At 39.5% G+C, this 16,465-nt stretch overlaps 1 protein-coding gene across 1 annotated transcript in view; it reads left to right on the top strand.

Annotated features, from left to right (window-relative positions):
* Window positions 1-15,832, top strand: part of LOC148017441 (selenoprotein O) — an 87,910-nt gene extending 72,078 nt beyond the window's left edge. Inside the window, exons 6-8 of the mRNA XM_087663070.1 lie at window positions 14,432-14,738; window positions 14,844-15,117; window positions 15,230-15,832. Coding sequence (XP_087519196.1) covers window positions 14,432-14,738; window positions 14,844-15,117; window positions 15,230-15,484 — 836 coding nt within the window. The 3' untranslated portion in view covers window positions 15,485-15,832. The remainder of the gene's footprint in view (window positions 1-14,431; window positions 14,739-14,843; window positions 15,118-15,229) is intronic.
* Window positions 15,833-16,465: the final 633 nt, after the last annotated feature.

Below are 16,465 nucleotides of genomic sequence, written 5' to 3'. Positions count from 1 at the left end.
CTTTCTGGTTCATGTGGATTAGATTGGTCATTGAATAGCTCCTCAATATCATCATTTAAGATTAGATTATCCAAATCACCCAGCTTCTTCCTTAATTTACTTACATGAAAAACTAGATATATTTTACTACCAGCAGGTAGTTGGAGCTTGTAAGCCAATTCTCCCACCTTTTTAAGTATTATGAAAGGACCACAATACCTTGGTGAAAGCTTTGGACATTGTCCCTTTTTCATAGTTTTAGTTTGTTCAGGCACCTTAAGATAGACCAATTCTCCTTCTTCAAAGGAGATGTCTCTTCGGTGAGGATCTGCATATGCTCTAGCTCGATTTTGAGCTTTTTTAATATTTTCTTGAGCAAATTTTAACATACTATTCATATCCTCCAAAAAGTCTTTAGCTGCCTGAACCTTTTCCTTATGCAGACCTACTGCAAAAGAAGCTCTGGGCTGAAACCCATACATTAACATAAATGGACTATATCCAGTGGAAGAGTGCTTGGCACTGTTATATGCAAACTCTGCTATCGGTAAATACTCTTCCCAATTAGTTTGCCTTTTACTTACATATGCCCTAAGCATATCTTCAAGAATTTGGTTAACCCTTTCAGTTTGCCCATCTGTTTGCGGATGATCCGCCGTACTCATGCTAAGTTTAGTATCCAATTTCCTAAATACCGCACGCCAAAAATGGCTATCAAATTTTCTATCCCGATCAGAAACTATATTTGCCGGAAGGCCATACAATCGGTATATGTTCTCTACGAACAATCTAGCCAATTCTGGTGTTTTAACATCAGTTGAAGTTGGAATAAACCTAGCCATTTTGGTTAACCTACCCACAATCACCACACAGAGTCGTGGCCCCTCTGTGTTCTAGGTAAAGCAACAATAAAGTCCATGGAGATACTCTCCCATTTTCCCGAAGGAATTTCTAGTGGATGGAGAAGTCCTCCCATTTTTAATCTTTCAACTTTATTAACCTGGCATTTATTACATTTGACCACATAGTCAAGGACGTCCTTATTCATTCCAGGCCAATAGAACTGCCTTTTAATAAGACTATAAGTCTTATTAACTCCTGGATGTCCCGCGCTAGGGGTATCATGACATTCAAAGAGTATGTGGCGTCTTATTTCTGTATCTTTCGGGACACATACCCTACCCTTGTAGAGTAAATAACCATTATCAATGGTAAAATTCTTCCACTTGAATCAAATTTGAGCAACCCCTGATGCTCCATTTCCTCGTTGAACATCCTCAGATATTCCTTCCTCAGTAGAAGCACTTTCATTTGGATCCCCATTTTTTATTGCTTCCCATATGTTGGAATATGCGGGATCAACCTGGCATTTCCCTTTTAAAGATTCAAGTAAGTTGGAAGTGAACTGAGTAAAACTCAATTCATTAATGATGGGCATTCTGCTGAGTGCATCAGCTATTATATTATACTTTCCTTTTCTATATCTTATCTCATAGTCGAACTCTTGGAGGAGTTCGGCCCATTTTGCTTTACGCCCGTGTAAATCTGGTTGATCATTAAGCCACTTAATGCTTTCATGATCCGATAAAATCAAAAGTTTGGCACCGTACAGATAGTGCCTCCATTTCTTCATTGCATGTACTATTGCATACAGCTCCCTCTCATAAACATAATAATTCTGTTTTGCACGGTCTAATTTTTTGCTTTCAAAAGCAACTGGTCGACCTTCTTGTAATAAGACCACGCCTATTGCCTTATCACTGGCATCAGCTTCAACCACAAATGGTTTATTGGGATCCACTATTAGTAATATTGGAGCTATAGCGATAGCTACCTTAAGTTTTTGAAAACTTTCATTTTGGTCTTGTGACATTAATGTGACATTAAGAGTGATATTTAATGTCACGTTAAGGTCATAAATATGGAATGTGACATTAAAAGTGATATTTAATGTGACATTAAGGTAAATCTAGGGGAACATGCACGAGAATGACCGTCCGGGCATTTGGGCGCCCGAACGGGTTTAAGGGGAGCCTAGAGAGTAAGAGAGTCGAAGAATAGTAGGACTCCAGAGAAGGGGACGGTTGGCAAAGGAATACGGATGAGAGGGGCTAGCACTTATCTAGGCGTGGTTGGGAGGAGAAGAATCACTCGTGCTCAATGGTTTCATGGGTTTTCTCTTTGTCTTTACGAGGCCATCTTACATTGGTATCAGAGCCTATGGTTCAACGATCAGATCCGTTGTCTATCAGAGATTGTCAGTTATTCGTCAGATTGTCAATAATACGCCAGATCGTCAGTCGCCCGCCAGGTTGTCAACTCTTTGCAAGGTCGCTTGAGTATCAGGCGTCGTGAAAACGCAACGGGCCGTGAAGGAAAAGAAAGGTGAAACGTGCCAGGCGCCGTGAAAACGCGACGGGCCGTGAAGACAAAGAAAAGTAAGACGTGCCACGTCACATTAATGTGACATGTTACGGGCAAGGAAAAAGATTAGACGTGAGGTTGCGAGGACCAGACCAGACCGGGCGTGGGGTCGCGAGGATCAGGCATGGGGTCACGAGGAAACGTGACTTTGTCACGACTGCTGTTGACGGGTTACTGCAACTGCTCCTGAGATGGACATGACTGCGACTGCTGTGAGAGGGACAGAAGGATGTCATATACGACTGAAGTCAGGAAATTGAATTTCCAGCATGACTGTTTTACTGCTCTAGTCTGAGAAGATAAAATTTGTTCATTACTCTTTGGGCTTCTTTCCAAACCAGCAACCACAGCGTGCCATTAAAAATCAGGGAAGTACTTTATCTTGTATGCAAATTTCTTATTTTTGCTTTCCAATTCCAGTGTATTAATGGCAGAAAAAGGGAAAGAAAAAGTAATGGAAAGCTCTAGTTCTGGGGATCAACCTATGGTAGATCCCCATGAACCAGAAATACAAGAAGAATAATGGGAAGAATTTTTTGCTACGCGAGAGCAATTCGATGATCTTACTACTCGTGTGCAAACTCAGGGGGTTCAAATGGAATTTTTAACTCAAACACTTACTGAAATAAAATCTCAATTAACTTTATTATTGAAAAGAGATAAAAATAAGATAGAAATCTCAGATGCCCCATCTTCATCGAAAGATTTAGATGTGACTATGCGAGATTCTAAGGAACCCCAAACTTACCATAAATTGAGGGATAATCCAGTTCTGAAGGATATGAAACCACCTCAATTTTACGGGGAGGAAAAAGATAGGAATAAAGATACGATCTTTAATTTCCTCCAAAAATGGAAAGATTTACATAAATTAAAAAATACCCCACCACATCTCCAAGCACTGGAGGCTAGTTTAACTTTGGGGCCCAAAGCATATAAGTGGTGGCGAACTTTAAAGGAGGCGAATAAAATACCTGAAACTTGGGCTCAATTTGAATCCGTCTTTTTGAAAGAATTTCTTCCTGAGAATGAAATGGAAAGAAATTGGGAAGATTGGGATTATGTCAGACAAAAGGGAAGACCCCTGCTGACATATCTGGAGAAATATCGTGAGATAATCCTCAAACTGGAAGGAATAGATGAATTCCAAAAAACAAGAGGATTCATTAGGGGACTGGATAAAGCGTGTAAAAAGGAAGTAAAACGGAGTTTACCTAAGATGCTGGAAGAGGCAATTAAATTTGCATTAATTTATGAAGATAGTATGCGTCCAGGTACACTCACTAGTCTCACTGATACGGAGCCCAAGTCTAAGGAATTGGAAACCTCAAAATTTGTGGGCAAATTTAAAAGAAAAATGCCATTTTTAAAGGGTAAAAAACAACCTTTTGAAAAGAAACCATATATGAGGCCAAAGTTAAGTTGTGATGACTTTGATAAGGCCAAAAAAGAAAAGTTGTGTTTTAATTGTCTATCCCCTAACCATGCTGCTTGGAATTGCCCTCAAAAGAAAAAGGGGGAAGACAAAGGAAAGGATAAGGACAAGGGCAAGGGAAAAGAAAAACAAATCCATGTAGTGCAGACCTTAGAATTAAAGGGCCATCAAAAATATAAATCTTTAGAGGTCTTGCAAATGGATGTACAACATAAGTGTTGTATGTCAACTTCTATGTGGCAGCCTACTTTTGGACCACATGATTTACTTAGAGTACATGGATTGATGGCTAGAAAAAGGGTTAGAGTCATGATTGATGACTCTGCCACACATAATTTTATAAATTATGCACTTGTCAAAAAATTGAAACTTCCCCAACAAAACAGTGAGCATCAATATGTTGTTCGTATGATGCAAGGCCAAGACAATAAAATATGGGATACAATGGTATCCAATTTGGAAATTGAGATTCAAGGATATAAAGATAAGCTTGATTTCCAAATAATGAATATGGAAAGAGCTGATATTGCTCTAGGGAGGGAGTGGCTATGGGGATTGGAACCATCCTTAAAACGTAGCTATCACCATAATACACTGGAATTTGAAAGGGATGGTAAGACTTTTGTCATTCAAGGTGAACATGAAGTATCTGATAATCCTTTGCTGTGTTCTACTGAAGTTCAGAAGTTGATAAAGAAGGAAGTTTGTGAGGTATATATGTTATGGTCTCTTCCTGTACAGAATACTTTTACTTTATGTAATATAAAGCAACAATTTTCTTATGTTTGTGAGTTAAATGTTAATAATGAATTGAATAGTTTGTTAGATGATTTTAAAGATGTGTTTCCTTCTGATTTACCAAGTGGCCTTCCACCAGATAGGGGTGATATAAATCACCCAATTGATATAAATAAGGATATAAATAGTGAAACACAGCATCAAGAAGTTGAAAGACAAATAAAGGATTACCTGGATAAAGGGTTTATACAACCCAGTAATTCACCTTGGGCTTCACCAATTTTATTGGTAAAGAAAAAAGACGGTTTTATGCGACTTTGTGTTGACTATAGAGCACTTAATAAAATAACGGTGAAGAATAAATTTCCTATGCCCAGAATGGAAGATCTTTTTGATCAATTGCAAGGGGCAAAATTCTTCACAAAGATTTAAGATCAGGCTATCACCAAATAAGAATTAAGGCACAAGATGTTTCCAAGACGGCATTTCGTACTAGATACGGACATTATGATTTTTTGGTGATGCCTTTTGGCCTCACTAATGCACCAGCTACCTTTATGAAGCTGATGAATAGTGTTTTACGGCCCTATCTAGGACATTTTGTAGTATCTTCTTGGATGATATCTTGATCTTTAGTAAATCAAGAGACGAACATTTGGAACACTTACAATTAGTATTCCAACTGTTAAGAACACATTCCCTTTATGCGAAGAATACTAAATGTGAATTCTTTGCACAAGAGGTCAAATATCTGGGGCATATTATCTCGAAAGATGGAATCAACATGGATCCAGAAAAAGTAAGGGCAATTATTGAATGGCCACCTCCAAGAAACCTGGAAGAGCTGCAGATCTTCCTAGGTTTATCTGGATTTTATCGTAGATTCATTCGAGATTATGCCAAAATAGCTGTTCCAATGACAGACCAACTTAAAGGGAAAGGGAAAAGTTTTAATTGGGGAACAGACCAAAATGAAAGTTTTCAAAAACTTAAGGTAGCTATTGCTACAGCTCCAGTATTATTAATAGTGGATCCCAATAAACCATTTGTGATTGAAGCTGATGCCAGTGATAAGGCAATAGGCGCGGTCTTATTACAAGAAGGTCGACCAGTTGCTTTTGAAAGCAAGAAATTAGATCGTGCAAAACAGAATTATTCTGTTTATGAGAGGGAGCTGTATACAATAGTACGTGCAATGAAGAAATGGAGGCACTATTTGTATGGTGCCAAACTTTTGATTTTATCGGATCATGAAAGCATTAAGTGGCTTAATGATCAACCGGATTTACACAGGCGTAAAGCCAGATGGGCCGAACTCCTCCAAGAGTTCGACTATGAGATAAGATATAGAAAAGGAAAGTATAATATAGTAGCTGATGCACTCAGCAGAATGCCCATCATTAATGAATTGAGTTTTACTCAGTTCACTTCCAACTTGCTTGAATCTTTAAAAGGGAAATGCCAGGTTGATCCCGCATATTCCAACATATGGGAAGCAATAAAAAATGGGGATCCAAATGAAAGTGCTTCTACTGAGGAAGGAATATCTGAGGATGTTCAACAAGGAAATGGAGCATTAGGGGTTGCTCAAACTGGATTCAAGTGGAAGAATTTTACCATTGATAATGGTTATTTACTCTACAAGGGTAGGGTATGTGTCCCGAAAGATACAGAAATAAGGTGCCAGATACTCTTTGAGTGTCATGATACCCCTAGTACGGGACATCTAGGAGTTAATAAGACTTATAGTCTTATTAAAAGGCAGTTCTATTGGCCTGGAATGAATAAGGACGTCCTTGGCTATGTGGTCAAATGTAATAAATGCCAGGTTAATAAAGCTGAAAGATTAAAAATGGGAGGACTTCTCCATCCATTAGAAATTCCTTCGGGAAAATGGGAGAGTATCTCCACGGACTTTATTGTTGCTTTACCTAGAACACAGAGGGGGCACGAGTCGGTGTGGGTGATTGTGGATAGGTTAACCAAAATGGCTAGGTTCATTCCAACTTCAATTGATGTTAAAACACTAGAATTGGCTAGATTGTTCGTAGAGAACATATACCGATTGTATGGCCTTCCGGCAAATATAGTTTCTGATCGGGATAGAAAATTTGATAGCCATTTTTGGCGTGCGGTATTTAGGAAATTGGATACTAAACTTAGCATGAGTACGGCGGATCATCCGCAAACAGATGGGCAAACTGAAAGGGTTAACCAAATTCTTGAAGATATGCTTAGGGCATATGTAAGTAAAAGGTAAACTAATTGGGAAGAGTATTTACCGATAGCAGAGTTTGCATATAACAGTGCCAAGCACTCTTCCACTGGATATAGTCCATTTATGTTAATGTATGGGTTTCAGCCCAGAGCTCCTTTTGCAGTAGGTCTGCATAAGGAAAAGGTTCAAGCAGCTAAAGACTTTTTGGAGGATATGAATAGTATGTTAAAATTTGCTCAAGAAAATATTAAAAAAGCTCAAAATCGAGCTAGAGCATATGCAGATCCTCACCGAAGAGACATCTCCTTTGAAGAAGGAGAATTGGTCTATCTTAAGGTGCCTGAACAAACTAAAACTATAAAAAAGAGACAATGTCCAAAGCTTTCACCAAGGTATTGTGGTCCTTTCATAATACTTAAAAGGGTGGGAGAATTGGCTTACAAGCTCCAACTACCTGCTGGTAGTAAAATATATCTAGTTTTTCATGTAAGTAAATTAAGGAAGAAGCTGGGTGATTTGGATAATTTAATCTTAAATGATGATATTGAGAAGCTATTCAATGACCAATCTAATCCACATGAACCAGAAAAAATATTAAATGTTCGTAATAGACGAACAAGGAATACTATTTATCAGGAATGTTTGGTTAAGTGGAAAGATTGTTCAGAAGAAAGCTCAACATGGGAGCGAGTAAGTACTTTAAAGAAAAGGTTTCCCGATTTATAGTTAGACCTTCCAAGTATCGTTTTCGAGGACGAAACCGATTCTTAAGGGGAAGGAAATGTGACATTAAGAGTGATATTTAATGTCACGTTAAGGTCATAAATATGGAATGTGACATTAAAGGTGACATTTAATGTGACATTAAGGTAAATCTAGGGGAACATGCACGAGAATGACGGTCCGGGCATTTGGGCGCCCGAACGGGGTTAAGGAGAGCCTAGAGAGTAAGAGAGTCCAAGAATAGTAGGACTCTAGAGAAGGGGACGGCTGGCAAAGGAATACGGATGAGAGGGGCCAGCACTTATCTAGGCGTGGTTGGGAGGAGAAGAATCACTCGTGCTCAGTGGTTTCATGGGTTTTCTCTCTGTCTTTACGAAGCCATCTTAGAGGTCTGTTCCCCAATTAAAACTTTTTCCTTTCTCTTTAAGTTGGTCTGTCATTGGAACAGCTATTTTGGCATAATCTCGAATGAATCTATGATAAAATCCAGATAAACCTAGGAAGATTTGCAGCTCTTCCAGATTCCTTGGAGGTGGCCATTTAATAATTGCCCTTACTTTTTCTAGATCCATGTTGATTCCCTCTTTCGAGATAATATGCCCCAGATATTTGACCTCTCGTGCAAAGAATTCACATTTAGTTTTCTTCGCATAAAGGGAATGTGTTCTTAACAGTTGGAATACTAATTGTAAGTGTTCCAAATGTTCTTTTGATTTACTAAAGATCAAGATATCATCCAAGAAGGCTATTACAAAATGTCCTAGATAGGGCCGTAAAACACTATTCATCAGCTTCATAAAGGTAGCTGGTGCATTAGTGAGGCCAAAAGGCATCACCAAAAAATCATAATGTCCGTATCTAGTACGAAATGCTGTCTTGGGAACATCTTGTGCCTTAATGCTTACTTGGTGATAACTTGATTTTAAATCTATCTTTGTGAAGAATTTTGCCCCAGGTAATCCTTAATTTGTTTTTCAACTTCTTGATGCTGTGTTTCACTTAACCTATACGGTGGTTTAGAAATAGGGTGTGTATCCTTATTTATGTCAATTGGGTGATTTATATCACCCCTATCTGGTGGAAGGCCACTTGGTAAATCAGAAGGAAACACATCTTTAAAATCATCTAACAAACTACTTAATTCATTATTAACATTCAACTCACAAACATAAGAAAATTGTTGTTTTATATTACAGAAAGTAAAAGCGTTATGTACAGGAAGAGATCATAACATATATACCTCACAAACTTCCTTCTTTATCAGCTTCTGAACTTCAGTAGAACACAGCAAAGGATTATCAGATACTTTATGTTCACCTTGAATGACAAAAGTCTTACAATCCCTTTCAAATTTCAGTGTATTATGGTGATAACTACGTTTTAAGGATGGTTCCAATCCCCATAGCCACTCCCTCCCTAGAGCAATATCAGCTCTTTCCATGTTCATAATTTGGAAATCAAGTTTATCTTTATATCCTTGAATCTCAATTTCCAAATTGGATACCATTGTATCCCATATTTTATTGTCTTGGCCTTGCATCATACGAACAACATATTGATGCCCACTCTTTTGTTGGGGAAGTTTTCAATTTTTTGACGAGTGCATAATTTATAAAATTATGCGTGGCAGAGTCATCAATCATGACTCTAACCCTTTTTCCAGCTATCAATCCATGTACTCTAAGTAAATCATGTGGCCCAAAAGTAGGTTGCCACATAGAAGTTGACATACAATACTTATGTTGTACATCCATGTGCAAGACCTCTAAAGATTTGTACTTTTCATGCCCCTTTAATTCTAAGGTCTGCACTACATGGATTTGTTTTTCTTTTCCCTTGCCCTTGTCCTTATCCTTTCCTTTATCTTTCCCCTTTTTCTTTTGAGGGCAATTCCAAGCAGCATGGTTAGGGGATAGGCAATTAAAACACAACTTTTCTTTTTTGGCCTTATCAAAGTCATCACGACTTAACTTTGGCCTCACATATGGTTTCTTTTCAAAAGGTTGTTTTTTACCCTTAAAGAATGGCATTTTTCTTTTAAATTTGCCCACATATTTTGAGGTTTCCAATTCCTCTTGGGCTCCGTATCAGTGAGACTAGTGAGTGTACCTGGACGCATACTATCTTCATGAATTAATGCAAATTTAATTGCCTCTTCCAGCGTCTTAGGTGAACTCCTTTTTACTTTCTTTTTACATGCTTTATCTAGTCCCCTAATGAATCCTCTTGTTTTTTGAAATTCATCTATTCCTTCCAATTTGAGGATTATCTCACGATATTCCTCCAGATATGTCAGCAGGGGTCGTCCCTTTTGTCTGACATAATCCCAATCTTCCCAATTTCTTTCCATTTCATTTTCAGGAAGAAATTCTTTCAAAAAGACGGATTCAAATTGAGCCCAAGTTTCAGGTATTTTATTTGCCTCCTTTAAAGTTCGCCACCACTTATATGCTTTGGGCCCCAAAGTTAAACTAGCCTCCAATGCTTGGAGATGTGGTGGGGTATTCTTAAGTTTATGTAAATCTTCCCATTTTTGGAGGAAATTAAAGATTGTATCTTTATTCCTATCTTTTTCCTCCCCATGAAATTGAGGTGGTTTCATATCCTTTAGAACTGGATTATCCCTCAATTTATGGTGGGGTTCCTTAGGATCTTGCATAGTCACATCTAAATCTTTCGATGAAGATGGGACATCCGAGTTTTGTATCTTATTTTTATCTCTTTCTAACAATAAAGTTAATTGAGATTTTATTTCAGTGAGTGTTTGGGTTAAAAATTCCATTTGAACCCCCTGAGCTTGCACACGAGCAGTAAGATCATCAAATTGCTCTCGTGTAGCAAAAAATTCTTCCCACTGTTCTTCTTGCATTTCTGGTTCCTGGGGATCTACCATAGGGTGGTCCCCAGAACTAGAACCTTCCATTACTCTCTTTTTTCCTTTTTCTGCCATTAATACACTGGAATTGGAAAGCAAAGATAAGAAATTTGCATACAAAGTAAAGTACTTCCCTGATTTTAATGGCAAGCAATTGTTGCTGGTTTGAAAATAAACCCGAAGAGTAAGGAATAAATTTTATCGCCCGAACAAAGTCGGTTACGCAGGAAATGGAGCTTCTTTGCAGAAATGACTAGTATTCAGCCCCCTTCTTTAATAATCACGTAGGCCATCAATGCCCCTTTCCTGAATTTGCTCTCTGCTGAGCTTGTACTTGTGATGTAAATGCAGTCGAGGCTGAAAAGAAGAATTTCGAACACACAGTCGACTGATCAAACACGCATCAGAAAATAACTTCAGCTTTAGCTTGTGAAAAGGAGAAGAATGTGTGTTTCGTTGGTGTGTTCACGGAGGGGCGTTCACGGACAGGTGTGACCAGGATTCGGTGGCCCACGATTCAGCCTACGACGTTCCGTGAAAAAGTAGCTGCCCCCTCGATAAGTTACATGACATAGATACACGTCACGTCAAGTTTTACGTGATGTGTCATGTCACCTAACGTTTGACCAGCGGCTTTACGGGTCCGTCGACTGACTACTTAACCAGCGACTTCACGGCGAGACTCGTCGACTGTAACTCGTCGACTGAGACGAATAGCGGGACCTGTAAGACCCATCAACCGTCGACTGTCGACTGAATGGATAGCGGGACCTGAAAATCCGTCACTGCCTTTTCGTAGAAGAACTCCACGAATCCACACGGCTAAACCTGTAAGCTCTGATACCAATGTCTGATGACTCAAAAGAAGACTATCAAGCCAGAAGAAAAACTGTTCTCCTCTGTGAACACGAGTGATTCGTTTCTCCACCCAACCTCGCCTAGATAAGTGCTGGCACCTCTCTCCCCGTTTCCTTTGCCAGCCGTCCACTTTTGGTGAGTCCTACTGTTCTTGGACTCTCTTATTCTCTAGGCTCCCCTTAACCCCGTTCGGGCGCCCAAGAGCCCGGACGGTCATCCTCGTGCGTGTTCCCCTAGATTTACCTTAATGTCCCTTGTGACTATGGAAATTGCAGACTTTCGTAACCAAAATTGGCTCAAATTTAGTGCTACGTTGCTATGAATGGCTGATTGACCACAACCCACCATCAACAGGAGCCCCACATGCGATTGCCTACCCTTGTGGGCTCCAAAATTGTTGTCACCTGCCTACATACAGTCTACAAGGGCTATCACCTATCTCTAATGGTTGGAAAATTGCAGCATCAACTCTCTCTCCTCCTCTCCTAATCTCCAGCAAATTGGAATGAGCTCTAGCAACCTCTAATAGTCTTTCTCTCACTTGCACAAACACATTTTGCTAAATGTGGTGGCCTTCTAAATGTATTTTCAGATAATTTTCAGCCTAATTATATTAATTTTTAAAATATTATTATTACTTTCATCCTCTCATTCTTCTTGATTACTGAAATAACCTTTTTACAAAAAAGTGTTGAATCAAGTGAATTCAATTTTTGTTTTTAGTCTGTTAGTCTATGGCTGTTCTTGCAATTCTTTGATATGTTCCTCCTTGATCATTTCTTGTTTTACTGCTGTTAACTCTCCTTGAATATTTTTCAGCTCTTGTAGTGGGTAAGACTCCTATGGTGAAGGCTTTGTTGCTGGTCGTGTGCCTCCCCCCATGCCCATATTTAAAAATTAAAAACAAGGGTTGCTTTGTGTGTGTGTGTGTGTGTGTGTTTTTGAGAGAGAGAGAGAGAGAGAGAGAGAGAGAGAGAGAGAGAGAGAGAGATTTGAAGCACAATAATACTCAATCACACATGGGAGCCAATGTGCTAATGATTGAATGAAAGTACAACTCTCAAAAGATCACGATGAATAATGCCTCACTTCATATGCTAGGGTTGCATAAAGTGTTCTTTTATAGACAAATCTAGCCCTAAAATGGCTTAACTAGTCATTATTAGCATCCCTAAGTTTGAACCCTAGCCTAGGTGACTAGGGGTAACAGCTACCTTAAGTGAGTTTAGACACTCTAATAAGCCCAAAAAATGGAGTAAAGGGCATCAATGAAGAGCCAATGAGATGACCTACAACTTAAGATCCTAACTTTTGTTTTCAGGTTGGAATTAAGCCTTTGGAGTTAAACCCTAGATGACCTACCATTTTAATCGGAGTCGAGACTTGGATAGTTATCTTGTTTGCCGCTCTTTGTTTGGTTGTCACACTCTGAACCAACATGGATGTTGCTTCTCTCTAGGTCAAGTTATAGTCTTCCTTGAGGCCACCATGGAGGCCATTCATTTAATACATTTTGGCTGGACACGCATCTCACTCATCTTCTATGGGTGCTTCTCCCTTTCCGCATCAAGATTGACATGTTGGGGTGAGAGGGGGTGCGTGCTTCTCCTTCTACTTTCTGATTGTGAGAGACAAGGTCTTCTTCTCTTGGTGCTTACAAGATCTTGGTCACATTATTCATTCATGTCTTTGTATCATCATCTGCATCTTGATAGTTCATACTTGTAAAAGGGCACTTTGGGCAAGTGAAAAAATTCCCCTGCAAGGGCATTGTTGAGGTGGCAGTGTTGCATACACATTCTGTTTGAGCGTAACACTTACATTATCCCTTGCATAAATCATGCATTGGTATTGTGTTTTTGTCAATGCAACACTTTGGATGAGGGGAAAATCTGTATTTGCAGGTGCCCATCCAAGGTTGAAAACTGCTTGCATTTGATCATATTAGCCTTGTACTTCATCAAAGAGTGGTTGACCTGGGATCTACCATATTCATGGTATCTCGTATGGCAGTCTCCTATGGCAGAGCCTTATGGCAGCATGCAGCACATACTTCTCCATTTTCTTCGTCACTGACACTCTCGCCTAACTGCCTTAATGGCTGGATTACACTGTCCCAAAGACTGCCTTACTGGCTAACCTGGCTGCAAGAAAGTGCAGCCATAAACTGCCCCAATGGTACTTGGGTAGAACTACCCTAATATGGTGGTGCACCACCCTAGCTGGGGTCCCTATTTGGAATCATCCAAGTGACATGAGGAACTGCCCTTTGGCTGTATAGGCCAGTTCAGAACCACCCTCATGGGTTGCACTGTCTGATGCACTGCCTTTACTGTTGGCTGCACTGGGCTGCTCCTCTGTCCTAGCTGCCATCAACTTAGTGACCAACCACCCTCAACCATCAAGCTCCAAACCACCCTAGCAGCTCGCAGATAGGTGACCTGGTTCTCAGAATGTGAACTGCCCTTGAGGCCGACTGCAACCAGCCTTGTGACGGCTGTGCTGGCCTTTAGGGCTAAAGTTTCCCTCAGGTGCTTTTCCAGGGTTTGGTTGTCACAAGGTGCCACCTTCCTGAGTTTTGGCTGTCTGAATTACCTCTAGACTGAGCCATTTCTTGCAGCCACAAACGTACTTAACCACTCTCTGTCAGTGATGGTAAGTTCTTAGCCTTTACAGAATTATTCACAGATATGTGGTCTAGTTCACATCGCACCTCTTGTGCATTTTGTTCAAATAGTCAGGAGTACTTTAATTGATGTCTGGTGGATTCCCTTAGGTTGATTCTGACAAATAACCTTGGGCATGGTCAAGAGAGGCCGGTGATCAAACAAATAAAGGTTGCATGTATGCATGGTGAAAGTGAGGGCAGATGTAGCTTATCTATTAATCAATAAGGCAGACATCTAAACAAATCTGTGGTCATGTGGATTAGATGACAACTATGTTTGAAATTGATGCTTTAAGAACATATAGGTGTTGAATCTGTCCCTAAAGCTGGATGGTTGACGATGAGTGTAACCCCTTGCTTTTGTTTTCTATACTCCTGTTCTGTCGATGCTTGAATTCTGAGCTTTTAGGATAGTTCACTAAATAGGTTTTATGTGTTACCCTATATTATAAGGTGGTTGTTAGATAATGTGACTGGTTACTAATTCTAAGATGGCTTGCATGGTTTCTCCAGCATGGTTTATTGAGGTGGCTGAAAGAACTGCTGTTCTTGTTGCCAAGTGGCAGGGCGTCGGCTTCACACATGGTGTTTTGAACACTGACAATATGAGTATTCTTGGTCTGACTATCGATTATGGACCTTTTGGATTTTTGGATGCATTTGATCCAAAGTTCACACCAAACACCACAGATTTACCAGGGCGAAGGTACTGCTTTGCAAATCAGCCAGACATTGGTTTGTGGAATCTCATGCAGTTTGCAACTACTCTGAAAGAAGGCAAGCTGATTTCTGAGGAGGAAGCTGAGCTAGGCCTTAACAGGTAACCTCTCCATGGGGAAATGTAGATAGTAATTGTGGGAGCATTTTCACACAGGTGGTAATTGTGTAAGGGTGTGAATTGCAAAGCTAATGTCACATCTTTCAGGTACGGAGAAAGATTTATGGATGAATATAAACAGATGATGAGACAAAAGCTTGGTCTGAAGGAGTACGATCGTGATCTCATCAACAAGCTCTTAAGTAATATGGCCTTTGACAAAGTAGACTACACAAATTGCTTTCGTGCCTTGGGAAATGTGAAGACCTCTCTGGATGTTACAGATGAAGAGCTTCTGAAGCCAGTAAAGGGGGTGTTGCTAGAAACAAGCAAAGAGAGGAAGAAAGCATGGATTGATTGGATGCAACAGTACACAAAGCAGGTGAGTGTTAACATTAACTGTGAAGTTTGAGATCATGTATTAGTGAGATTTGTTACACTGCATGTAAGCAAAATTTCACTCTTGAAATTGGACCGGTTTCATCATGAAGCAGATAATTGCCGAAGGAGTACTGGATGAGATAAGAAAGTCAAATATGGATTCTGTAAACCCCAAGTATGTACTACGCAATTACCTCTGCCAGTTTGCCATTGATGCAGCTGAACAGGGGGATTATGGTGAAGTTAAAAAGCTTCTAAAAGTGATGGAAAAGCCCTACAGTGAGCAACCAGAGAATGAGAAATATGCAAGGCTTCCACCTGCCTGGGCTTACCGCCCAGGGGTTTGCATGCTATCTTGCTCTTCATAGGATACACAAGAATGGATTGAAATATAGAAAGTTTCGAGAAGGGGAAATCCTCATATTGTGTTAATATCCCCTTATGTTTTCTGTACATGGAAAAGCAATGTAAATTCCTCATGTGTCCTAGATGAGAGTAGGTGGTGTTGATTTTTTGTGCAGCTTCATGCCAGAAATGTTAATTTACTTACAAACTATTGTTGCTTGTGATAATGGTTCTGTTGGTCGGCGGTGTACAAATGTCGATGAGATATATATGAAGGGAAATCAGATTGGTGAAATGTCAGATGGTTCCATGCAGTGCAGATTAACTATTTTGTGAAGCTGAAAAACGGTTAATAAATAATTAATCTCAATCTTTGTCCTGTTGGAAATGGGATCTTAAGCAAATCTGACAGTTGTGCTATGAAGGATCTTGGGTGTGACCATTGCTATTGCTATTTGATTTCATGTATTTCAATATGTGGAGGGAGAAGCGTATAAGCTTTGGGAGGGAAAACAGGAGTTGCATATAAGCCTCTCATCAATTATCCATGAATTTTAGGAAGAATCAATGGTTTTGAAGTCTATTGATGGTCCATAATAGTGAAAGCCTAATTCCAAATGTGAAGATTGATAAATCTAGCAATGAAGGGAAATTTAAGAAAAATTTGAGAGTTTTTGCCATTTATCTTTCCTTGAAAATCTAGAGTTGCATCCTTAATTATCCTTAAATAGGCGTTTTGACCACTAGTTGAATAGGCAATGCAACCAAGGTACATCTTCACAAAAACACTTTGTTTCAATGATAATTTACTTTTCCAAATGGTGGAAGTTTGTTCTTCCATCAATTACAAGCCTTATGAATGCACCATAATTGAATCCGATGTTTGAATCTATGGAATAGAATGAAGCTTATAAAGCTCTTAATTGTTAAAAGTTGGTAAACTCACTATTGTGATTTGCCAAAAAAGTGGTTGCAAGCCAATATTGTGGATTCAGGCTCTATTT

Source organism: Lygodium microphyllum, chromosome 22 (genome assembly GCF_053477565.2).
Source record: "Lygodium microphyllum isolate KBCC chromosome 22, Lygodium_microphyllum_v1.1.10, whole genome shotgun sequence".
NCBI lineage: Eukaryota > Viridiplantae > Streptophyta > Polypodiopsida > Schizaeales > Lygodiaceae > Lygodium > Lygodium microphyllum.
This window is presented reverse-complemented; position numbering and strand designations above follow the sequence as displayed.